The 24,488-nt window shown below is 44.2% G+C and overlaps 2 protein-coding genes and 1 long non-coding RNA gene across 9 annotated transcripts in view; 1 reads left to right on the forward strand and 2 right to left on the reverse strand.

The window, feature by feature from the left end:
• Positions 1-12: 12 nt before the first annotated feature.
• Positions 13-4,831, reverse strand: VAMP3 (vesicle associated membrane protein 3). Its single transcript, XM_068916227.1, has 5 exons — positions 4,700-4,831; positions 3,313-3,394; positions 2,333-2,491; positions 1,579-1,630; positions 13-768 (listed from the first exon to the last, which is right to left on the reverse strand). Coding segments are annotated over exons 1-5 (315 nt in total). The 5' UTR covers positions 4,702-4,831; the 3' UTR covers positions 13-748.
• A 736-nt stretch (positions 4,832-5,567) lies between these two features.
• Positions 5,568-11,381, forward strand: LOC138061847 (uncharacterized). Its single transcript, XR_011135838.1, has 2 exons — positions 5,568-5,832; positions 6,280-11,381. It is a non-coding gene; the product is annotated as an uncharacterized lncRNA (long non-coding RNA).
• The window catches only part of CAMTA1 (calmodulin binding transcription activator 1), a 483,528-nt gene continuing 468,128 nt past the window's right edge, over positions 9,089-24,488 (reverse strand). For 4 of the 7 annotated variants that reach the window (XM_068916222.1, XM_068916219.1, XM_068916224.1 and 1 more), the window contains 2 exons: positions 24,301-24,331; positions 9,089-12,572 (listed from right to left, as the gene is read on the reverse strand). In XM_068916222.1, the coding sequence (XP_068772323.1) occupies positions 12,540-12,572; positions 24,301-24,331 (64 nt within the window). In that variant the 3' untranslated portion in view covers positions 9,089-12,539. The remainder of the gene's footprint in view (positions 12,573-24,300; positions 24,332-24,488) is intronic. The other 3 variants (XM_068916223.1, XM_068916220.1, XM_068916225.1) reach the window with 1 other exon arrangement.

The raw sequence follows: 24,488 nt of genomic DNA on the forward strand, positions 1-24,488 counted from the left end.
CGCGGCCCCCGCGCGCGCCCGGCCCGCCGCCACGTGCGGCCGCCCCGCCCCGCCCGCCGAAAATGGAGACTCTGGTCAGGAGGGAAAAAACACGGGCTTCCAGCTGCCTTTTTCTCCGGTGAGAGGGGGCACAGAGCGCCCGACTCCGCGGGTGCCCGAGAGGGCATTCCGCTGAGACTGGGGCACCGCGCAGCCAGCCACGGCGACCCCCTCCCAAAGCACGGGACTAGCGAGCTGTCCGCGCCCAGTCGGAGAGTTAGTGACAGGCCTTAGCGCTCAGCAGGTTCTTCCGCAGCTACCAGTCCCCGTATTCAGTTGAGGCAAGGCGGGAGAAGCAGAGGCAGGCGAGCCAAAGGCACAGATTGGATTGCTGCTCCCTGGCAGCACATGTGAAACAAGCCCCCTCTGCAATAGGTCTGAGGAGGGGCTAGAAGAGTGAACAGGATCAAGTATAAATCTGATACCACTCTAGGAAGTCTATAATTGATTATAGTGTTAAGTCTGGAAACCCTGGAACCAAATCCTCATCAGCTCCATGCTCCAGTTTATCAAGGCACTGTGCAAGCTGTGGGTTGTGCTTGTTAGTATTTGTATTAAGAGTGTCTTAAGGCAACCACGTAAAGTTAACATCTCACTAATCAAAATAATTTTGCTTTAAACAGCAGCAGATGGGCTGAAAATACAGCAGGTTTGAAGTGGAGAGGCTGAAGACAGACATCTTCAGTTGATTTGAGTTTCTTCCTGTAACTCATGAAGATACATTCCAGACTACAAAAAAGAAAACAGTTGGAAAAGGGACATGTCTCCTTCAGCCCTCCACCATAACAATCCTGTATTTTAAGAATTTAAGATACTAGAGATAGGTAGAGAGGGATTGATGAGCTTCCCAAGTTGTTTTTCCTAGCTTTAGTTTTCCTTTGTGCTCGCACCAGTACTTCTCACCTGAGATCACATCTGTTGCTAATTATTAGTGTTTGTTTCAGTATTGCAGCACCACTTGATAGTTCTTGGGAGGATAAAGTTTAAGGGCTACATTAGAAATTGAAACAAAGAAGGTGAGTTGTACACTCCCTGGCTTGCTGGTCCAACTCAATGTCAGTACCATTTCACCCAACAGCAGTACAGTCTCGACTTCTTGAAAAAAGCCCACATATTGTAGCAAGTGCATTTGGACCTGCCATGTTGAAAAAGACTGACTAGCAACATTAAGAAACTGGGACAAATGGAAATATAGACAAGGGAGGTATATGGTATTTCTCTTTATACTTCTGCAATATGCAGCTATAAAAAATTTGTTCATGGTTTGTAAATCCTTGGGAATATCAGTTTTACCTCTCTTCCAACCCATGTTGCACAGGCGTTCAAGATTCAGCTGTTAGAGCTCACTCAGCAGTGTGTCTACCACTCACTGTGCAGTCAACTAAGCAATAGTTTAAGCAGTCACTGCTATTTCAAGTTAATGTTGTTATATATACACTTTCAATTTGAGGACCCAGGCTTTACTAAACTGTATCAGTCAGTGAATTAATCCCTTCCACTGCAACTCTTCAGAGAAATCCCCATTTCAGTGAAACTTACCAATGATGATGATGATGATAATGAGAACAACAGCTATCAATATTGCCCACATCTGTGAAAAAAGCCACAACACACTTACTACAAGACTATGCAGCAGCATTTACAGGCTTTTAGGGTACTGGGGGCAAGGGGGGAAGCAGCCATTGCAAGGTACTCTTGCACTGTGTGCTAGATTAACAAGGTACTTGTTAACTTGTTAAGAACTTGTGCAGCAAGCTCATCTTGATTGACACTCAGAAATGGTAGGTTGTGCACACTGGCAACTGAAGTAGACCAAGAAGCTCCCTTCCGTTATGTCTCTATGCAAAGCCTGTCTCAGGTGACTATACCAACAGGAGTAAGAAGAATCCTATTAAACACCTCTTCTACTCCTATCCTACACCACATTTTCCACTTTGTTGCTCAAAGAAGGTTCCAACATTTGCCAGGAGCTGCGGAAGACTGAGCGAGCTCCTTCGGCTTTGCAATGCTTCCTTGCAGGTTAGCTCCACCGATATATTTTTGGTCTTTTCCCTCTTGTTCCCCAAAGCCTCAGATTGCAATAATATTTCCCTTTGGCCATTTCCATCTTAGACAAGGTCTTGTGTCAAGGAGCAGGGCTGGTAATCCAGACATTGATCACTGCGCACAAGCTCTGTGGTATATGTTTTAAAACTAGCTGCTATAACTTAACATTGGTCGAGTCATTTTTACTTCTGCTTTCTGAGATACTGATTGTAATACTGAGTAGTTCAAGTATTCAAGCCACAGTTACCTTACAGTTCTTCCACCAATACTTTCTTTTCAGTTTGGCTGCACTGGTCTCAAACTGGGAAGCTCCTGCTTGCAGCGCATCAGCACGGTCATCCAACTCTGACAGCTTCTGATCTCGTTCCAATACCTTGTCCACATTCACCCTCATGATGTCAACCACCTACATCAATTTAACACTTACAGTAAGTACATCAACTGTATCACCCATTGGAGAGATTAATTGCAGACAACAGATCCCAATACCTGATATTTTTGATATTTTTAATGTTCTCCTAAGGAGTAGGAGCAATTGCCTTTTAGGAAATCTAATCGCGAGCTTCAGTGAAAATGTGCATTTCACATGCAGCTGGAAGTTCCTAATACCTACTTTCAAACGTCAGTACTGCAGAAAAGTTCTCTAAGTTGTGCTGGCATTCCCTGAAACCTGGGAAATTATTTACGACCTACTTCAGAAGGAGTTGAGGCATTTTACCATGACTGACAAAATATTTTTGACATGCAATTCATTTTAAGTGCTATCCTGTTCAAGCAGATAAAGCTGCTCTTAACCGTTAACGGCTTTTGGATTCCTCAGAAATTTGGGCATGTCTTATTTGGAGACGATCAGCTGCCTTTGCCACCGAGGAAAGAAAAGTTTGTTCTCTGTAAGAACAAAGGGTACTATTTTAACTTACGCCCAATCCTCAGACATAGAGTTTGCAGCTAACCTTTAGACGCTGGCAACTTCTCCCCACTCCGGCAGAACAGCAGAATGGAAGTTTTTTGACATGCTGCCACCCCTCACCCTCCCCTTTTTTTTGTTTTTTGTTTTAAACCTTTTCAAGACCCAAAGTGATACAAGTATAATAAGGAAAGCTGAATTATACTAGGCTTCCCTTTCACATAAAGGAATAATAACTGCTGCGGCCAAAGCTTATCTATTTTGCTTATCAGGTTTTCTGAAAGAGACAGAATTACACTGCTATCAGACTAGACCTTTACCTCATCTACTTGGTGTTGTGTTTGTTGAAGACGACGATTACTGCCAGCAGCAACATTTGAGCTTCCAGGGCCGCTTGCTGACCTGCATTAAGGAAAGCAATCATTATTTTATAATCACTTTTTATAATTTTCTTCAAGTTGATAAGCTTAAGTTTAGAAATTATCTGCTGTTCCTGAAAACAGGGACCTTGGATCCTTGGAAGAAATATGGGGCAGTTTCCTTTCCCATGGGAGAAATGAGGTTTTAACCACTGACCTTGGGTATAAATCAAGCTGTGCCCTAAAACCTCCTGCCAGTGAATTAATTGCTTGAAGTGCTAAAAGACAGCTGTGGCTGGCTAATAATGCAACTTGTAATAAGGCATACAGTGACTTCTACAATGGCTCATAGGGCTCAAACATTCAAGAGCTTGGGTTCAGGGGTGTTTTCTTCAGAAAGAATGCAAATACTAAGCTTCAAGACTCAGCAGCTTTCCAAAAATGAAATACAGAAACTTAATGGTTATTCTAACTACACGCTCTTCCAGTGCTTACCCGTTTTGTTTGAAACAGTTGGCATGGAGCCAGAGAAAGCACAATGAGGAAAAAGCATTCAGCATACAGCAATTTACTTGCGGTCAGCTTTTAATTCCTAAGGTCAGGCAATCTAGTTCCTTTTACCAGCTGCAACACTTTGCATCTCTGTAACTGAACCAAGATCCTCTCTACACATTCCCCATGCCCTCTTCGCGGCTTTAATGTCTTTTTGTTATCCGTCTCTAGGACTAGCTGTACTCAATTTGCTCTTCTGTATTTTCATCCATTCTGCATCAGACACACTACTGTTTAGTGCACCTTGATATAAGAAAGATGAATTTGAATATTAGCTATATTTATACATTTTAACCTAAATCTACATTTAAAGGGAACAAAGGTGTACCTGTACAAGGAGCAAACCAGGAAGCCTATGACAGGGCTCAAGAGCAGTCCACATGTATGACAACAGAACTGCTCCTACACCTTGACAGCGAGGTCACCCTTTTATACTCTTTCACTGCTAATCCAAGACTAGACCGCCTTGGTAGACTTGACAGAAGCCCCTTCAGACTGGCCTGAAGAAACCAGGACAGGATAGCCCACCCTAAGCAGAAGACGAACGCCCCAGTGCCTGGGCCAGCGACACTACGCGGCTCTCAGCCACCGCAGCGCCCCTCACGGCTCCAGGCACAGCCGCTCCCACGAGCCCCCCGCCCCGCCCCGCCCCTCCCCGCCCGCCCGTCCGGCCTGCTCCGGCCGCCGCCCGACCCGGCACGGCCCGCCCAGCGCCGCTCGCCCGCCGCCCCGGCTCCCCCGGCCGCGGGCTCCCCCCCCCACCTCGGGCCCGCCGCCCACCCCGGCCCACACTCACATGCTGCCGCCGGGGTCGAGCTGCCGCCCACCGAAAACGTCCGACCGCGCCCGGCAGGAAGTGCGCGCAGCCCCGCCAGCCCTCGCGATGTGACGAGCCGGGGCGGGCCTTGCCTAGGCCACAGCCCCGAGCGGGCGGGGCGGCCGGCGCGTGCCGCGGCCGTTGGGGGGCGGGGGGGGGGTCGGGCGCCACGGCCGTTGGCGGGCTCGCCTCGCGGCCGTTGGGGAGGGGGAGGGTCGCGCGCCGCGACCGTTGGGCTCGCCTCGCGGCCGTTGGAGGGGGGGGGTCGCGCGCCGCGGCCGTTGGCGGGCTCGCCTCGCGGCCGTTGGGGAGGGGGAGGGGGAGGGGGAGGGTCGCGCGCCGCGGCCGTTGGGCTCGCCTCGCGGCCGTTGGAGGGGGGGGGGTCGCGCGCCGCGGCCGTTGGCGGGCTCGCCTCGCGGCCGTTGGAGGGGGGGGGTCGCGCCCCGCGGCCGTTGGCGGGCTCGCCTCGCGGCCGTTGGGGGGGGTCGCGCGCCGCGGCCGTTGGGCTCGCCTCGCGGCCGTTGGGGGGGGGGGCTCGCCTCGCGGCCGTTGGGGGGGGTCGCGCGCCGCGGCCGTTGGGCTCGCCTCGCGGCCGTTGGGGGGGGGTCGCGCGCCGCGGCCGTTGGCGGGCTCGCCTCGCGGCCGTTGGGGGGGGGGGGGCTCGCCTCGCGGCCGTTGGGGGGGGTCGCGCGCCGCGGCCGTTGGCGGGCTCGCCTCGCGGCCGTTGGGGAGGGGGGGGGTCGCGCGCCGCGGCCGTTGGGCTCGCCTCGCGGCCGTTGGGGGGGGTCGCGCGCCGCGGCCGTTGGCGGGCTCGCCTCGCGGCCGTTGGGGAGGGGGGGGGGTCGCGCGCCGGGGCCGCTGAGGTGGTGGCGAGGGCGGGGCGGGAGGTCGGGAACGGCTGTGGCGGCGCTCGCCGCTGCGTCAGGCGCCGCAGGGGTTTCTCCGCCCGCTCCGGCTCTCCCCACCGGTCCAGCCCGGCAGTGCCCGCGGGTGGCCGGGGCGTGTTGCGTGAGTGCAACGCCTGGTGGGAGCGGCTGGTGCCAGGCTGCGGGCACGCGGGCTTGAACCAGGCATCGGCAGAGGCCTCGATGTGGGCTGTGCCTGTGAAGCAGGTAACCCCGCCATACAGGGACTGAGAGGATTTGTGCCGGGGGCGGGGGGTGTTGCTTGTTCAAAGCCCTCTGAACTGTGTGGTTATGCTACCAGGGAGGCCCAAATATGAGTGTTTCCCCCCCCCTCCCCCAGCCCAGTGGCAGACACGCTGCTGTAATTGGCAGGCCGCCCTCAGCAGGCATACCCAGCTTGCTGAGCAGGCTGCACGTTGTCCCTTACACCAGCCTTTCTGTGACAGACAAGCCTGCAAGGTAAAAACCCACACCTGTTCTATGGCAGGTGGGAACTGCCTAGCAGGATAAGCACTGTGATACTTTGCTTCAGTACAGTGCAAAGGAGGAAGAGGGCTAACAAACGGGCTTGGGGGAGCCGCCTTTGACAAAAGCTGCCAGGAAAGGGCTGGACTCTCAGTTCCTGGCTAAACCTGGGATGTTTATCTTTTGCAGACAGTTGGCCACACTGTGATGGTGGACATCAGTGAAACAGTGAGGTACTGAAGAGGACAGGCAGCAACCAGGTTAGGAATGATCTGTGAAAGAGATCACCTTTAGATTTGATAAAGAGTGCATATGTATACATGTGCACGCGCACACACATGCAGTTTTGCCTGGCATACAAGGGACACAGCCTGTTCCTCTGGACAGCTTCTGTGCTTGTGTAATGGCAGGGACACACCTACACTGTTCGGTATATGTTAAAGGGACATGTTGCTGCTGTCATTATGGTATGCCTCCCCAAGTCTGTGTAGGCTTTTGTACAGCTGAAGTTACTTTGTTACCTGGATTTCAAGCATACGGAAAGAAAACAAAAGAAAAAGATCTGTATTTTTTTTAAGGAGTCTCAGTTCCTTCAGGAGTGAGTCTTCTCCATGTGTTCTCTGAAAACAGAGTAAGCATTTCCTTGGTTTAGTGGCAAGCTGGCTATCAGCTGTATGCCTGCATGGTGATGCTTAAGCTACATCTACAGTGCTAAATGTATTCATGACTTTAAGAGTGATTCATGCTCCCAGGCAAGTAGTGCAGTGGGTATCCCCCAGTTCTTAGGAGCAGCACCCTCTGAAGTGAATGGATACAATTATACTGATTGCCTAACAAACACTTGGCCTGTTGCTGCTCGATCCTTGTGATGATTTTTAAGATATCATTTTTCTTATATACTGTGTGGGTATGTGTGTGTGGTCTAGCCTGCCAGTTACGATTTTTAATCATACCACACTGAGTGCATGCCTTGCATGACCTAAGGGTAAGCGGAGGACACTCAAGAGCACAAAGCCTCCCAGGATGGTTTGCATGCTTGCACAGTGTACCAAGTCGGGTCTGGTCTTACCCTGCTGTCTACTGTGAATGGGCCCCAAAGTCAATTATGTCCAGAAGTGCGCCTGGGCTCATCGCTCAGAGAATTAGCTGGCTTACGGCAAAGGAGAACCCCCAAATTAACAGGCATGCAAAATGGACGCTCAGGGAAGAACTGGAGAACAATTTGGGGGGTTAAATAACAATGTAGATTTATGCTTAAAGAGCAACATACTTAAACGTGTTTCACTGAATTCCAGAAGAAACTCTCTTAATTAAATCTAGTCTACTGTTGCAGTCATGGGTATTGGAAGAACTTGTGATAATACATAGTCTTACAAAAAAGAGATAGTGTTAAAAGTATTTTTCTCTGGTAGGCTAACTTCATAGTTGGCTACAATTACTTGCCTTACTGAGGGTTAGTTCAGGTAACTTATGTATCTGTTATCAATATTATTGTGTTATTAAATGTGACCCTCTTAGGTTTGGACATCTGAAGGCCTCATGAATTTTAGTAAGATTGGACTGTGTGCAGCATAGGATTTTGGATTCTACTACTACATGTGCATGATTTCTCATGGAAAGCTCGGACATGAGCCCTGTTTTGAAAGTGATCTTTTTTTTTTTTTTTTTTTTTTAACTGAAGAGGTACTGAAAATAATTTGTGCTCAGACAAGCTAGCAGTTTGTAGCTGATTCCATATCTGCCAGATATATACTATTAGCTATAGCTGCTGAGTTAGGAAACTTAGAATTGAGACCAATGAAGAGTCGGTCAAATATTTCTCAACACTTTCCTGCTACTACTCTTTTTTCTCTTCATTTTCATTTCATTAAAAAGATACAAGCATACAAAACATTTGCTGGATCTTGTAGAAAACTTGTTATACTACAAAAAGGAAAAATGCCATTTTGTCCTTATCAGCATTTTGAGAGTACATACAGCAAATGGTGCTGCCCATGCTGCAGATACAGCAATGAGCAAAGATGGAAACAAAATCATGCCTTTATCCCTGATCAAAACATTCATTCAACCAATTTGAGCTACTTCACAAGTAATTATTTTCTTTTTAAACTAGCACTCTGTCATAATTTCACAGAACATTGACCATATTAAAGTGTATTATACTGCCTTGAAAATTAATTTCTGCCAAACAAGCCTGCTTCCAGTGAGCTGCAGCTGGGCAGAACCCGTCCCTATTGTATTTTGTTTAAACACAATGGGTTTTTTAGTGCTTTTGTGTAGTTGTAGTTATCTTGGCAAAATCTGTAATTTGAAGCTTAGAGAGAATGGGTGCCCAATGTTTGAGATGTTAAGTCGGTTTTCCTTTCTACTGTAAAAGCGAAGACCGCACTCAAAAAGAAAAGTTTCTCTAAGGGGTGAGGACTGCAGGAGAAGAAACAGAAGAAGTGGCTGGTGTCTTAAACATTTTGTCTGATGGCTGCCAGCTTGGGTGGCAAGCCGTGGGAGCTGCCTACAGTGCCCGGGGGCCTGAGCTGGCAGTGCAGAACGGTGTTGTGGAGCTCCACGGCTGGCTCCGAACCTGGAAAGGTCCCAGGGAGGCAGAGCCACGCTGGGGAGTCACAGAGCACCTTTGGGCATCAGCGCCTTGCAGCAAAGACCTGGAAGAGTTCACTGTGTGAAAAATCAGAAGAGTTCCTCTGCAATGTGCTGCTTTACGCACCTGATGAAGGTTACATACAGGACTGTAAGAAGCAGAAAATGCTGACGATTTGGGGAGCGTGCGGTTCTGTTTAGCGAATCCCACTGCGCTCTGGATGCTGCACACCCAGAGAGGGTAGAGTTTGGACCATTCAGATTATAACCAGGTATTATTTACAAGCAGGTTATGGAGTAAAAGAAACGCTTTTTTTCCTAAGGTTATTAATAGCTACTGAAGGAATATGTTGCTCTTTTTACTAGAATGGAAGAGAGAGTGTTTAAAAAAAAGGTCCACACTTCGTATGGGGAAATTTTCTTTGTTTTTAATTTACAGCAGAAAGAATATAAAGCATTCAGAAAACATTTTCCATATTTTAAGGGCAATTCAAAACATTTGCATGGTTCCAGCAGCTGAGTTCTTCAACAGATCCATTGATTCAGTGATGCTTTACATGCACGGTTACAAAAATAAAACTTACAAAAGAGAAGACATCTATACTAGTTTTACATGCAAGTCTTGGGGACCCCCCATTGGGCACCAACTGCTGTGTGGAACTGCCATAAGCGTGCAACCAGAGAGGGGGTTCATGTTATATTCTGTATTTCTGTCACACAGTATTACTGCTGTTGAGCGCGTTTCACAAAGGAGCAATTCCATTACCAGAAGACAGATCTGGCTCCTGGCACTTGGGAATGTGGATTTTCCCAGAAAGCTGCACTTACGTATCTTCTGTGAAAATGAAAGTTCCACAATCAAGAAAAGGGTGAGCAGAATCACTTCACTTCAGCGGGAGTCTTTTTAACTCACCAGTAATACACTGAAGGGTTATGACCTGACACAACAAAGCACTTAGAAGCTATACTTTACTTCAAGCATGCAAGTAGTTCTGTTGATCTTATGGAATTGCTTGCATGTTTAACAGTAAGTACATGCTTAAAACGTTTGGCTGAAGCAGGATCTAGATTAGTAGATACACCACCAGGCCCATGGATCTGGAAGAGTAATTGGAAATAGCTCTGTATATTACGGAATCGTTTCTGTATAAACATAGGGGGTTAAAATATTTCCAACTGAGGTCATTACTCTTGTTAGGAAAAGATTAATTCTATACTGTCACATACTGGTTAATGGGAGCAACATTTCGATTTCAAAATGGCAGAGTTCTTCCAGTAGTAATACAGAGCATTCCAGTTCATTCCAAAGGAGATTCTTCTGCAGTTCATGTTCTATTTTTTTGTGTGCGGAATATTTTATGTTTTAAGTCCTAATTCAATACAATAAATTGAGGCAATGAGGCTGCCGACAGCCACACTGTGAGAGCCGGACCATTCTTTCTATGTTTTGCCTCTTTTTTTCAATTTAGAACCAGGTCATAAAGCAGCAGTTCACAAATGTACAAGAGAATTCTGATAATGAGCTATAGCACATCTACTGTAATTCAATGCTGGCAGTGAAAAGAAGTAATTAAAAACAGGTACAATTATAGAAAAGGCACCAAGAGCACTGACCCCAGTTTTTTGCCACAATCTTTGTTTTTACTCTTCTTTTAAAGACACCAGTTTAAAAGCTTCTCACACGTTAATATTTTTAGGCTTCACAACAAGCCTTGCGTTTAAACATTGCAGTTGGTGGCCGGGATCAAGTAAGAACAACTATTCCAAAACTAACAACCTCAAATTTACACGAGTCCATTCAGAAATTTTAAACTGCCACTAGCAACACAAACATACAGGAGCAGTTTCTGATCTCAGACACATAGTAATCCACAATAACAACATGAGCCTCAGGAGTTACTTCCTTTACATTCCTGTGTAATTAAGATCAGACCCTGGCTCCTATTGGTGACGCTTTGTGACAGTTTTAAATGAGTATTTCAATTTTAAAAAATCTAATTTCTTTGGCTCCTCACTATGTGGAAATAGCAATATACCATGACACCCCTACAAGATCAGTTTGCATCTTTTTTAAGTTTTCCTTTTTTTTTTTTGTGCAATTTTTATTACATTTTCTGACTTCCAGCAGGAGATATGAAAATGTGAAACATATTTTCTACTTTCATACTATTTCTTTTTTTTTTTTTCATTTTATATTCATTCTAAGTGTTCTTTATTGGAGTGAGTGTATGGTGTTAAGCTAGATACGGTTTTTGTACTCTTATGATTATCTGCTCTGCAAAAGTAACTTAATTTTCTTAAGCAATATTAGCATTCGCATTACTTGGCACCATTGGCAAAAAAAAAAAAAAAAAAAAAAGAGAAAAAAGAAAGGGGGGGGGGAGAAGGAAGGAATAAATAAAGGAAATTCAACCAAACCAAACTCCTGGTAGCCAAAATCAAATGTAAACATATCCTTTTTTTTTCTTTTTTTTTTTTTAAGTAATGTTGCTCTGCCTTTTTTTCCTAAGTCTAAATACAGTAGCTCTTTTTTTGCCATTTAGTCATGCTTTAGCAAAAATGTTCTTCTAAAGAACATTTAAAATAAAGTTTCTTATAGTGAAATAAAGTTTTTGTTTCATTTTACAGACCATAGCCACTAATGCTTTGCTTTTTTCATTTCTTTTTCTTGAGTTCATGCACATATCTCTTTGTTTTAATATATACAGTATGTACAAACAATACATCCACACTCTTCTCGTTCATTCAGACAAAACTATACAAATAATAATTTTATCTTGCCAAGTTATTGACCCTTTGTGAATAAAATATTTAGTAATTAATCAATATATTCCCTTTCAAATATTTTTTCTCATTTTCCATTTCTACCTTCTATATATACAGAAACTGCCCAGATTTTGATGAAATAGCCAAAATAAGAAATTTACTGGCCAGAATGCAGCACCACTCTGATCTTTAGGTGGTATAAAATGTCCAGGCAACATATGTTTGTGACTCTACAAAACGACAAGAGGCTTGACGGTCACTTAAGATAAAAAGCTACATGTTTTACAAATTAAGAACTTAATTAAAATAATAGTACATGAAAGTAAGGCTAGAAAATAAAGTGCTGAGTATGAGAAAAAAAGTATATGACAACTGATTTGCAGGTTCTAGTAAAAATACCAAAAAGAAACTTTTTAAAACTTGCTTAAGCTGCTCTCTCCATTTCTCATGCATTACCCGTTTATCTCATACATCAACCCCTTCTGTAAATTCCCACGGGATGTATTAAAAACCTGCAGATTTAAAAAGTTGCATTAAGTGTGCTGTAGAGATTTAAATAAAACACAAAGGACAGAAGTGCGAAGGAAATGAGGATGCATGGACCCAATAAAGATGTACTGATCTAAGCCCCTCCACTGAGACTCCCAAAGCTTCAGTTTCTTGGAGATGACTGACAGGTGCAGGAACAGCATTCTTGTGTTGCTTGTGCATTCCCACCTTTTCTTAACAATATTTTTGGTATAGTATTTGTACAGTTCCACATGTTGTTTAATACAGCCCTATATGAAAAGGATAATTAATCGCTTCTTCCTTCTTGGAGAATGAAGCAACTCACAATTTCTTCCTGGTGTCTTTTTTTTCCCCGTGATCCAACAGAAGATTGAGTTCCAAGATGTCTTGCTGAACAAATTAAAAGTTGTCCATGAAAGTGCAAATGCAATGACCAAAACATTACTGTTAAAATACTGCAGCTGATATTTCCAGAACTGCAGTGGGTATTTTTGTTGTTGTTGCATGTCTCTGCTAAAAACAGAAAATGAAAACAGTCTGAAAAGCAATGTCACATTGCTACGGGATGCTGCTGCGTATCTTCAAGTTCCTTGGCCTTTTTCAATTCTTTCACTCTGAAAAAACAAAGAGGAGCTATGTAACATTTCTATTCCAAAAACTTTAAAGGGAGCAAAAAATCAGAATGATTCCTCATTATAACCTCCACTGCAAAGAAGCTAACTCCCAGAGAATGACAAGAGGGCAATGTGTTCCTGACACCATAAACAGTTGGAAGTGCAAGGATGGGACAGTAGGAATCTGAGACAGAACACATTTGGAAGGATATACTAATTTCCAGCCACCATTTTTTCCTGATTTTATATGTATGTATGTATGTATGTATGTCTGTGTGTGTGTGTGTGTGTGTGTGTGTGTGTGTATGTGTGTGTATGTATGTGAGTATGTGTATATGCATGTATATTTAACTACAGTTTGATTTCATTCTGGTATTAAATTGTCCTATTTAATTGCTTGGGATTTTTTGGACTGCTTTTCATTGACTGATTTTGCTGCTGCCTCCTACTCCAGCTGTTATGGCTAAGTGTTAACCTATTTTCTCTCTCCACAGATCACTGAAGCATGGACGATATTCTGTTGTGCCAAGCACAGTGGGGAAAATCAGTCATTCAGACTTACACGGAAAAGCTTGATGCTGGTTGATACAGTATCTCACATTAAGAGAGTGTTTACACAGGTAAAAGGTAAACTGGCAGGTAAAAGGAACTGGTATCAGCGTGAGCAAGGAAGATAATTTATATCTTCATACTTGTTCCAGCTGGTAGCAGCTGTATTTTCTGGAATGTTACTGGTAGTAGATAGATATTTTTTTCATAGCCAGTGGTGGCAGACACTGCCTGCCAAGTGGGATGGGGCCTCTACGTGGAAGAATTACTCTCCCTAAATGTGGCATGATGCAAGACTAAAATATGTGTGATGCACTACCTCCTCTAGCACTTGTTAGCATCAGTAGTAAATCATCATTGCAAGGTGAAATACACTCATAAATAAAAAAAAATTAAGAGAAGGGAAGGATTTCAAATCCATCAAATAAAGTAGAAATTTCTGTCAGTGCTGGAGGAGCAGCAGCTATCCCCAGCTCAGGCTGACAAACTGGCTGCACATCTGTGAAGGCTCCCTGCAAAGGAGCCAAAAGAAATCTGCAGAGATTTTCCACGCTGCCGCTAACCCTGAAGGTGGGTGCCCAGCTGGAGGCTGGGCTTGGGGCACCTGGACTTTGCTTCCCCTTGCAGGGAGCTCCTTTCTGTGGCACAATCCCTTTCCCTGTACTGTGTCCTTCCTTGCAATTCCTGCTCCCCAAACAAAGCCCTACTGTCACAGGAGGGCACGACAGGGTTGTCTTAATCCTGAACTAGAGATGCACTTGCTTGCTACTAAATAGGACTCCACAGAAAGTACAATCTGGATTTTTTTTTAAATGATGAAACATAACTTATTTACCCTTTCAGATATTTGTAGATGCACTTCCATGCTGTTAAGAACAAACAGCAAGTTAAACAGAGAAGGCACACACATTCCGTTGGAATAAGCATCAGGCTCACTTCTGGGAAAAAGCCACTTGCCTCCACATCTTTCTTCCATTACTGTGAGGGAAGACCCACCCCAAAAGGAGTAACATAGGGCCTAAATTAAAGTGATTTAGCAGAGCATGTACATGCTCAGCTGATCTAGCCGCAACTTGAAAGGACAAATGACAAAAGTACGGTACAAAGAATTGTGTCACAGCTGCAAATCTGTGTAACAGAATCCAACTAAAAAGGGAGTGAATGTAGCAAAGCTAAAGTAAATGTAGTTTAGATACTAAAAGGTGTCAGGAGAGGTAAGCACCAGCAATGCTATTGTGTAGCTTCTCTAAGTAGGTGTCTAGTCATACATCATCTTTTGGCTCTTAGGCTAACTCGCCAGCATATGGGTATGATGAAGGCTGTATAACTGACCTCTGCACGTGGCCCTACACATACATTTCACTGGTTCACTTACTTTTTTTCTGCATACAGTACTACCTAGAATCACAGTCCAAAAAAAGAGCTGGCTGCTTTAAACTCTTGTTTTAGCCCACTCAAAGGTAACGCTCAAGGGTATTCTCTTAGCTTACGAAACTAGGGGGAACAGGAGTCAATGAATGAATCACACTAACCGATAAGCGTAATATCAGACCTTTGCTAATCATCTTGATTCTACTGAACTGTTTGAGAATATCATGTTTGGAAAGACAGAGGGCTTTGCTAGTCCGAATGCACATGTCATTTTTCAGCGCTTGAAGCCTTACATCCAAGGGGCTACGAGACGCCTCTGAAATCCCAGAGTCAGTAGTTTCACTCTCTGCTCCGAGTCAGGCAGAGGGGGTGTCTCAATAAAGCTCTCCCAGACTCTGGGAAGTGCTCTGATCCCCAGGCTGATGAGGGGGCAAGAAAGCACAACCATTTCTGAATTTCTACTGGGGTAGTGCTGTCCTGAGCTTAAATTCCTTTTACAGCTTTAGTTTCTGTAGTGAAATTCTAGCTCTACCCATGTCAGTGCCTAAAAGAACCTTGCTGATGTCCAGGGAGCCAGGACTTCAACATCTCACAGACATATTGTTATGTTACCTGCTTGGTAAGTCCACATCATCCTTTCATTACAGAAAACAGATGAGGACGGGTACAGTGAATAGAAGATGCTCGCAAATGACACAGACAAATTGAACTTCTAAAGTATATTTAGTTTTCTTTTTTTCTTGCAGCAGAAGAGAAGCCTCTCTCCTGAAATTGTTACCAATATTTCTATTACTGCAGCACACAGAGTCAGAAGTTGAGCCAAGATCCCTGCTGTGCTGGAAAAATGCGTGCATCTGTGCACTAAGTCATTTTTAATGTTGAGACTAACTATACATATGTTAAAGACAACATCTACTAATGCATGATTTGCAGTGCAACTTCCAAGTGTTTCCTGTTGCACTTCAATACTATAATGTAAAATTAACCTGGTATTCCAGATCTCTTACCGAGAACATGCACATTAGATAAGCTGGTGGCTCTTCCACTGAGACATGCTATGTCTTTGTTTAGCACTTCAACATGCAAGGTCTACACTAACACAGCACTTCTGCTGGAAGAATGCAAGACATGCTTTGCTGCAAACTTCAACCTACAGCATGCAGTATCTGTACTGGTGCAGACCTAGTGAATCTGTTTAGCTGGAACATACATGCCAATGGAAATTAACTACTACGGCACTCAACATTTGCCCTAGTACAAATCCCATTCACCAACGTGCAGTGCCTTCCTTGGTCAAATGTACTTTACAGTGGTTTACAGATTTTCAGCTTTGTAAAAAATTTGCAAGTGCAATGATAATTATCACTTAAAAACATAAGGGCATACCAGTACTGAATTTACCTAACATTAAAGTTACAGGCTTTGGAATTTGTCATGGGTACATTAGCAAAAGACACAACTTAAGTCTACAACTGCTGGAAATAAACCATATATTCCACAGCACTGGTAAACTAGCTTCAAGATGATGGCCATCCAAAGTTATTAAGCTACCACATTTTTATTAGACTAACCTCTCTGTTTAGTACACATAATCATGCATGTGACACTAAAAATGGGAGCGCAGGTAGGTACAAGGAGTCATCTCCTTCTACAATACACTGCAAAGCGGGTATGAAAACCTGCAGTCTGCTGCTGACAGCCTCTCACGTTTGCTCAGCAGAGCGAGGTCAGAGGAAGCCCTAGGCTGGCACCAAGAGGCTGGAAAAGGCTTGCCCTTCTCCCAGCAGCAAGCCCAAGGCAGCTTAATTGCAGGACCTGTGGTGAAGCACAGCCAGAGCAGACTTGAAATACCTCTAACTGATACTAGTAATTTTGCAAATTCATGGCTAGACTAACACTTGGGAAGCACTGAAGTATTTTAAAGGCCCTGCTTCTCCCCCAAACCAGTGCTAAACACGAAGTGCCAGAACCAGTGTATTCATTAAGCTACACACAAGACCAAGGCTATCTGCTTAATTCATCACTTAAAATAATTGTGTTTTTAAACAGCCCACTGAATTGCTTTACCAAGATAACCTAACACTGGTGTTTTCAACCAATTAATTCTTCATTGGATAGCCTGTGCTGTAGCCTTTCCTGTGTTTTAAAGAACGCACAAGCTTTTAGTTCTCATTTAACACCTTTTTCTTTTTGAGGAAGCTTCTTGCTCAGTGGCACTTCGATTTGATTTTGTAACAGCAATAGAAAGTGTCAGTATGAGCGTGGGGTAGGTATCGTCTCTTTAGTAATGCTCAGTGTAATAATAAAAAAAAAAAAAAGCTAAAACAAAACAAAACCCCAAACCTCAAATGAAGTTTTCATATGTAGCTACATATGATTTGACAAGGGAAATTTTTCTGACACGTTATCACCCTTGAAAATAGAAATTCACTGAGTAAGGGCTGCTAGCACAGCTTTGAAGTGAACAATATCACATCGCCTCCATGCTAGAAGGCAAGCTATTTGTTTCATATTTTTCCACTCTTAAATTCAGGCAAGGAAGAGGGCCAAAGTGTAGCGTTTGCAGTTACAAGCATTCATAACCTGCTCTAAGGAAAAGAACACAAGTGGATTTTACAGAATGCTTCAGACTCTTGCACCAGAGAAGGATGTTCTTAGTGACAATGTTTCAACTCCAGTTTGGCAGATTTACAGTGAGAATTTAAAAAACAACAACAACCACCACCACCCACCATCAACAAAAAAAACAAGATAGCTGAGAGTACATAATACCAGCAGGCCACATGCTGATGGACGGCGTGCAAACCTCTCCAGAGGTCTACAGGCACTGGACTGGATCACTTCTGAAAGTGCCTCCAGTTGCACAGGGACTGGAGGTATGACTGTTCAGGATAGGCACAGCTGTAAAAGGGAGCACACCAGAATGGGTACCAGGCTCTGGCTGTTGCAAGACTGCAAACAAGGAGAAGTGCCATCCTACTTCAGTAGCTACTGAAAACTACCATAACGTTTTAAGGACAGTAAATTTATTTTTGCAGTGATAAAAGCCTCTAGCAAAACCCTCCACAAATATCATTTCCTCTAGATGGTAAGCATATCTAAGATCATTCCCTCAGCAATGGCTGAAGGATGGAATAAATGTGTGTGGTAGAGATGACCCACTGCTAAGCTGTCCTACTCACTGCCGGGGTGCTGAGTCACCAAAGGGAGGAGATGATTATTTGGACCACAAGCTTCAAACCCTGACACTCAGGAGCTATGCCCCAGTTCCCAGACTGCCACAGCCAGACCAAGCTTCTGCCATTTGAAACTGTGTTACTTACTTGGACACCATTCAGAAAGTTGCATCATTACGTGCTGAAGCAATGTAGAAAGCAACAGCCCCAGCAGCGAGCAGCAGCTTCGTGTCCCCCCCCCTCCCCCCCCTTAGTTCCACATGGGAGTGTGTGAGCAAATGAATTAGGCCTACTCAGAAAAGTTACAGCAAACAATGGCTTCATGGGTAAAGCATAACACAAAGCTGCTTCTTAAAATTTTCTACATACTGCCCAGCCAGGGAAATGTTTAATGAATCCGTGAGTTTTGTAGCAAATAGGTTCTGGCAATGCTGAAGATCAATATAAAGGACAGGGTGCACTGGGAGCCAGAGGCGGCTTTCTGGTGAGTTACCTGTTGCTCTGAGAGCTGAAATGGCTTGTGGGACATTTAAGAAAAGGGAGTTCTTGCCTTTTTCCAGATATCTCATTTGGATTGCAAAACAAAAAAGACAGAAAGGCCCAATAAGAGTGGCACCCCAGAGCATGCGGTCTGCAATTTAACAAACACATTTGTGCTCCAAATACATTCAGCCCCTGCAAGAGGTAAATGAAGAAAGAAATTACTTAGAAAACTTTTGCTGCAGGCACAGTGATGCATATCTCAATACGACATTTTCTCACATTGTCCTGAATTTGAACCAACAGAGAACTTTTCAATCCCTTATAATTTTCCCCCGTTCTCCATGTTATTAAGAGACATAAGAAACTGAGTACTTGAAACGCAACGGCTGCTGCATAGCATATATTAAAATCAAGCCAAAAATAGAAGCCCTAGGTGCGTGGGGGGCAGGAAACGGTTTATCCTTGAAATGCTGAGAGAGGGAAGGGTCTGCAGGAAGCAGTAAAATAAACCAAATGTTTTTTATTCAGGTATGAAATAAAGTTGTACTTACCAGAGGAACTGCCTTCAGATGTTACATGCACGCTCCCCAAACTAGAGAGCAGCATTTAATCAAACCGTAAGAAACTGGGTAGGGAAAGGGGGATCTATCTTTAAGAGAAAGCTGCCAGAAATTAATATATTCCTCATTATTCATGATCATAGATAATTACAACTCCACTTGTTCTGCTCCACAGAGGACAGAAGTTTCACTGTAGGCAGAAAGCGGCTGACTAATCTAATAGTTTGAAAAGACTCGCTCCTGGAGATTTGCCCCAGATCACCTGTCTGCCAAGAACAGGGCAGAAAGGGTCACAGTTCGGGAAGCCATGTATTTCTGTTCACGTCCTACATTCAGACTCTGAACAGCGCTCTCCTCTGTGGGAGGTCAGAGCAGATAGTTTAACCAACGAATAGGAAAACATCTGCACAGCAGGCACTGTGGTCAGCTGAAATACATTCCCTGGAGCAGGTGTCTCCGAGATAAAAGTTATTGCTTAAAGGCAATAACTTGATTTGCTTTTCCTAGAATATCTTCCAACTTCTGCTGCCGGAAGTTAGGAAGTTTGGTCTCACTTAAGTCAGCCAATAATGCCCCCGCCCTTTACTGATCCTGGTATAATATAAACCAAGTAACTCCATAAAAGTTCATGAAATCTAATTCAAAGAGAGGTTTTAAACCTGAAGCCTGGAAGCAAATACTCCGACCATCTATGCGCAGAGGCAGACTAAATAAGCACGGTGTCAGTGTACAGAACACATGAATTTAGCATACCTTTGTTTGCATGCATTCTTTCAGCATATATGGACATGTCAGCTTGTGTAGGTCAGAGGGCCCAGAAATATTTTTTTATGTGCATGCACACAGACAGCGTATGCACACATGTTGCTGAAGGAATGCAAAGTAGCACAGAATCATCTGCCATAATAGATGACTTTTGGCAGAACAGCAGCTGATGTACTTCATGATATTTCACTACTTACTTTTTCCAGATAATCAGAGAAGTACATTTAAGCCTAACAGAAAGATCATCTGAAAGCAAAACCAAACGCTCTTTAGTATGGAAAACAGCCACCTGTGCACCCCAGACGGTTTTTGACGATCAATGCTAAGGTACCATCGTCTCCCCCCGCCGCATATAACCTATTCCTCACTGTGGAAAGGGGTTAATCTAGCATGATTGATACTGCTTTCCTGATTCATGCTTCTTCAGTAATCTGTTATTAGAGACGAGTCTAAAAGCATGTATTGCTGACTTGGTCCCACTGTAAGAATGTACAAAATAACAAAATCACTGCCTCAAAAATAAAACAGTGACCTACTGTAAAAGGGAGAACATTAGCAAGTATGTCCTATTTGTACATAGGCACACATGTCTGTGAATATATTCATCTGCAATGTATTCTTCTGGTGTTATTAAAGATCAGCTAAATGCTCCTCCCATACGCTCCTCACCTCACCATCAGACGTTGCCATGAAGCCCACCAGATAAAGGATGAGAAAATCTGAGTCATACTAGCACAGGAGATCATGGATTGCTCTGCACAGCATTTTAACTATAAAACAGAATTAGATTCCTGTATTTTCTTTGGAAAAGCTCCCAAAGCCAGGAACTATCAGTGTAGACAGTGGCAGTATAGCTAAAGACAACCACTAAAATGTATACAGGTGTAGATTTTTAATTACTATTAATAGGTGCACATATTTAATTACTATTACTACTTGTGCTACACACATTTTCTTGTTATTGACTAGAGGAAATTTCAATGCAGTCCATTTTTCTCAATATTTTCATCTACTTTTACGGAAACTTCCAAGACGAGCTGTAACAGTTGGTCTGTTACTGTTTACAACACTCAGGATAGCAGTGTGAAACCGCACGCAATTCAAATAATACACAGCTGAAGTTCCCGCCCGGCTTCTTTTGGTTCCTATCTAACTGAGCCATAAAGCTGTCTCCTAGGAGTGGCAACTGACCAATTTCTCTATCCACACCACGCTACTTGCCGCTCAAGGCAAAACCTGCAAACGCTACTCAACTTCCAGAATCTGTGACTCTGCTTCCTGGTAAGTTCTGGTATGCTTTTAAATATACATAAATCTTAAAATGCAACAACTAATTCTCCTCCAATACCGGTGACTGGCCTGTCAGTTTTTGCCTAGAGCAGAATCACCACGCAGTATCTACAGTGCGCGCCCTCAGGGGTGGCTTCTCTCAAGTCCAGGGAGCTGTGGGCCTGGACTTGGCACTTGCTCCTTCAACGCTTTCTGGGTCTTCAGTCTCCCTGCAGAACACCAAACACAACACTGCAGCTATGCCTTAGTTTTTGTTCCTGTATGTGCACACTAGCAAAGGAATGAAACTCACTGAGCCGTGTTGATCTGTAATTGCAGAATACTCATTACTGTACAACACATACTCATGGAACTAGGAAGCTTTCAAAATGCACGAGCCAAGGTTTCACATGTAGATTCCCCTTTACAGTCTGTTCTACTACTGCACTGACCACATAAGCCAGACGAGTTTTAGTGTATTCTCTTAGTAGGAATCCTAGTCTTGAATGGAAAGGCACTACAGCACAATTACTTTTCTCCTCTACGTCTGAGTCATCCTTTCTTTTCACTTTGGAATCCAACTAGCCCAGTCTGGTAAGCATATTTTAAGTTTAAATCTTTCTTCCTATATGTAGAACAAAAAAGTCTTAAAATATATCCCCTCCTGTCTGATAGTCAAAGGTTACACACAGTGCTGCTACTGGAGAACACAGCACAGCTTTCAGCCTGTGCTACACCTGGGACCTCAGAATGGACCTCAGCCACCGAGCAGGGGCGTTTGACCAGCAGCCTGGGCCTGCCTGTGTGAACAGCATGCCAGGGAGCAGCAGGGAATTGCACTGGCACATCTACACACAGCAAGCCAAATCAGTTAAGCAGAAAATCTCTGGAGAGGAGGAAGACTGTGAAGAGCAGCACCAAAACCCACAAAAATAGGAGTAGTTGGAGGAGGGGATGTATTTTAAGCACACCAATGTCTAGCTGCAGACATGCACACCGCTTCCTTTCTTACAAAGTCTGGGACTAGCTCCACAGCTAGCCAGACAAAACCAGGAGAGATGGGGAGATCCCCACTTAGCTCCATGTAGTTCCCTTAGTTCCCTGCTGTACAAAGAGTCTCAGGCAGCGGAAGAAGAAAAAGATTTGCTCTGTGTCTCCTCTTCTTCCCCAACTCCTGTCTCGCATCGGTCTCTCCCAATTCTGCTGCTTTTGGAAAGGATTCTCACCTTGACAGGATTGTGGCATTTGGCTTCTGCTCAGGGAAGACACGGAGCAGGGTGCACCCACTGCTCTGGTTGGGACGGGCCCCATAGCTCAGCTTTCTCTATCCCACGACCCCACGTGCATCAGGTGATTGCAAGGCAGGCCCTTCGCTGCACCTAGGGGCACAGCCACTGCACATCACAGCGTTCAGGGGTCCCTGCCGCAACGGGCACATGTTGTGTCACAGGGGGGTGAGGAGTTGCAGCCTCCAAAGAAAGGGGCAGCAGGAATCCAGCAGCTAGAAGGCTTACCTGGCGCTCACCTTACTCTGGCCCACCTCAGGGCAGGAACCTCAAGGAAGGAGGGCAGGACACTGCCTGCAAACTGAGGAAGGTGTTCTGCTGGGCCAGATCCAGCCTCTGGGCATTTCTGCCCTGCAGCGTACTGCTCAACTGACAGCAGTATAAAATGTCATCATTCATCTGTACCATTCGTTACTGCCCCACTGCATATGGTAACTGATCCTGAGATTAAAGACGGTTAACTTGTCTACTTTTGTAAGAAAAAAAATTAACACTTATTTATGTCTTTACAGTGGAGAAAGGCTGATTAATCTAAGTAGAATGACATCTACTTCTTTAAGTCATTTATAGTGAATTGTACTTTTCAAAACCAAATTACAGGTTTTTTTTCCAAGAGGCTTTACAAACCAGACACGCAAGTGTAGATCAAAAATTACCAGTGCTAATTATATACAAAGCATCAGACAGTAAATACAAACAACCTGGTCAGTCCATTATTAAGAGAACACAGTTCTTCAATTAGTCTGCATTAGTTGTAAAGCACATTAGCGTAAGTGCTATGAACTGGAGCTACGATTTTCCAGCTTGCAGCTTCACAGTATTGGTGCAATTGAGAGGAATGTTTCCCTTCCTCTGTCTGGGCAAGATCCATGACAGTGAATCACTGAAACAGGTAAGGCACATCTGGGCCTTTGTCCCCATTTAATCATAATCTTATTTCAGTTGTCAAGAGTAAAGAACACAAATTGCTACTTGCACAGAGGTGAAGATATGCAACAAAAACGACAACACAAAAGTCACGCTTTTGAAAAAGAAGTTCTTAGCTATTGCTTCATTAAGCTAAATAGTCAAATCAGTAATAATGCCTCCAGGAGACTTAAGCCCAACTTACACTCTCACTCTTAAGTCATAAAAATCAGCTCTGCAATTGAAAGTCAGTAAAACTCCACGATCATCAATTCAGTTTTCCATTCTGAATGTTACATGGAAGCAGGAGTCCAAGTATCCCTCGCTCTGCTTCCTGTTTCTCCTTGAAAGAGTTGCAATAAACACACACATGGTGTTTCTCCAACTTCAGATTTTGCCAGAGAAAAAAGCTCTGTCGCCCTACAGCCTCCCAAAGACAAGGTGGTACTGAGCAGTCCTGACAGCTCCGGCACACGTGTCTGGAAAGCAAAAGCATTCCCTTCTCTTAGAGGGACTGGGACCTGCCATGGGAACACTCTGATCTATTCTCACCCTTCTGTCAGGCAGCAAACCAGTGCACTAATGTGACTTATCACGTAGGTGAGTGGACTTTTTTTAATCTGAGGAGACTCCCAACAGAAGCTCACTTAACAGTTACAGTAACTGCCAAGTTACTGTACTGTAATTACAGTATCCTCATCTTCATTGCAGCATTTCCCCCCCCCCCGTCTTTCTACTCTGTAGATCAAAATTCACAACTGAGAGAAGCAGCTGGCAAAGAGCTGACCCTGGTAAGGTAACCAGACATGTAACTTACCATGGACCAACTTCTAGGAGGTAAGAATTGGAGCTTAACCATCTTAGAGAGTAAAGTGCAGTGGGAAGAGCTCTTCTGTGTCACTCTGGCTTAGGCAGAAACAAATATCCATCTAGTGCAAGCTGTATCTGTACAGTAGCTTCCTAAGATCTAACATGAATGCTGTCACATTCTTGTTATAAAGGACATAATTACTCATTGAGAGTGTGTCAGTGCAGCCCATTCAAGTTCCAAAATCTACTAACAGCCATTCTGGATATTGTAAGATTGCCCATTAACACCACCTTCTAAGCATGCCCATGATGAATAAACAGGTCCTTTTTCACGTATTCATGCATTGGTAACATCTACTGTGGAGCTCTGTCCTGTTATAAAAGCAGCAGTGTTAGTCATTGCAGTAGGGTTAGTTTATACAAGATTCTGTTTCATATAATTAATGGAGGTGAAACTTACTGGCATATCTGGCTGCAGCCCCATGCAAGCAAGCAGAAAGCAAAAATATTTAAAATGGAAGAGAGAAACTGGCTAGCAGGCAGCTACACTCACCCTTTTGTACAGCCTATGGTCCACCAGAGGGCTTCAGACAGCAAAACAATACCAAAGAGCTATTAGCACACACATGGCAATAACGGTACCTTACCGATAGCTTCACTTCAGTGAGGAGGAGATAAATACTTGTGCTTGCCTGGAGAGAAAGACCCCTTCCCACCTTCTGCCTTTTGGACTCCTCTTTA

The sequence above is a fragment of the Struthio camelus genome, chromosome 21, assembly GCF_040807025.1.
Source record: "Struthio camelus isolate bStrCam1 chromosome 21, bStrCam1.hap1, whole genome shotgun sequence".
Classification (NCBI taxonomy): Eukaryota; Metazoa; Chordata; class Aves; order Struthioniformes; family Struthionidae; genus Struthio; species Struthio camelus.

Coding starts and splice junctions, on each gene's coding strand:
- VAMP3 (XM_068916227.1), bottom strand. Junction 1,631..2,332: donor ATTGGTGGAAGAACTGTAAG/GTAACTGTGGCT, acceptor CTTTTTTCACAG/ATGTGGGCAATATTGATAGC. Junction 769..1,578: donor TATCATCATCATCATCATTG/GTAAGTTTCACT, acceptor TCTTTTTTGTAG/TCTGGAATGTATCTTCATGA.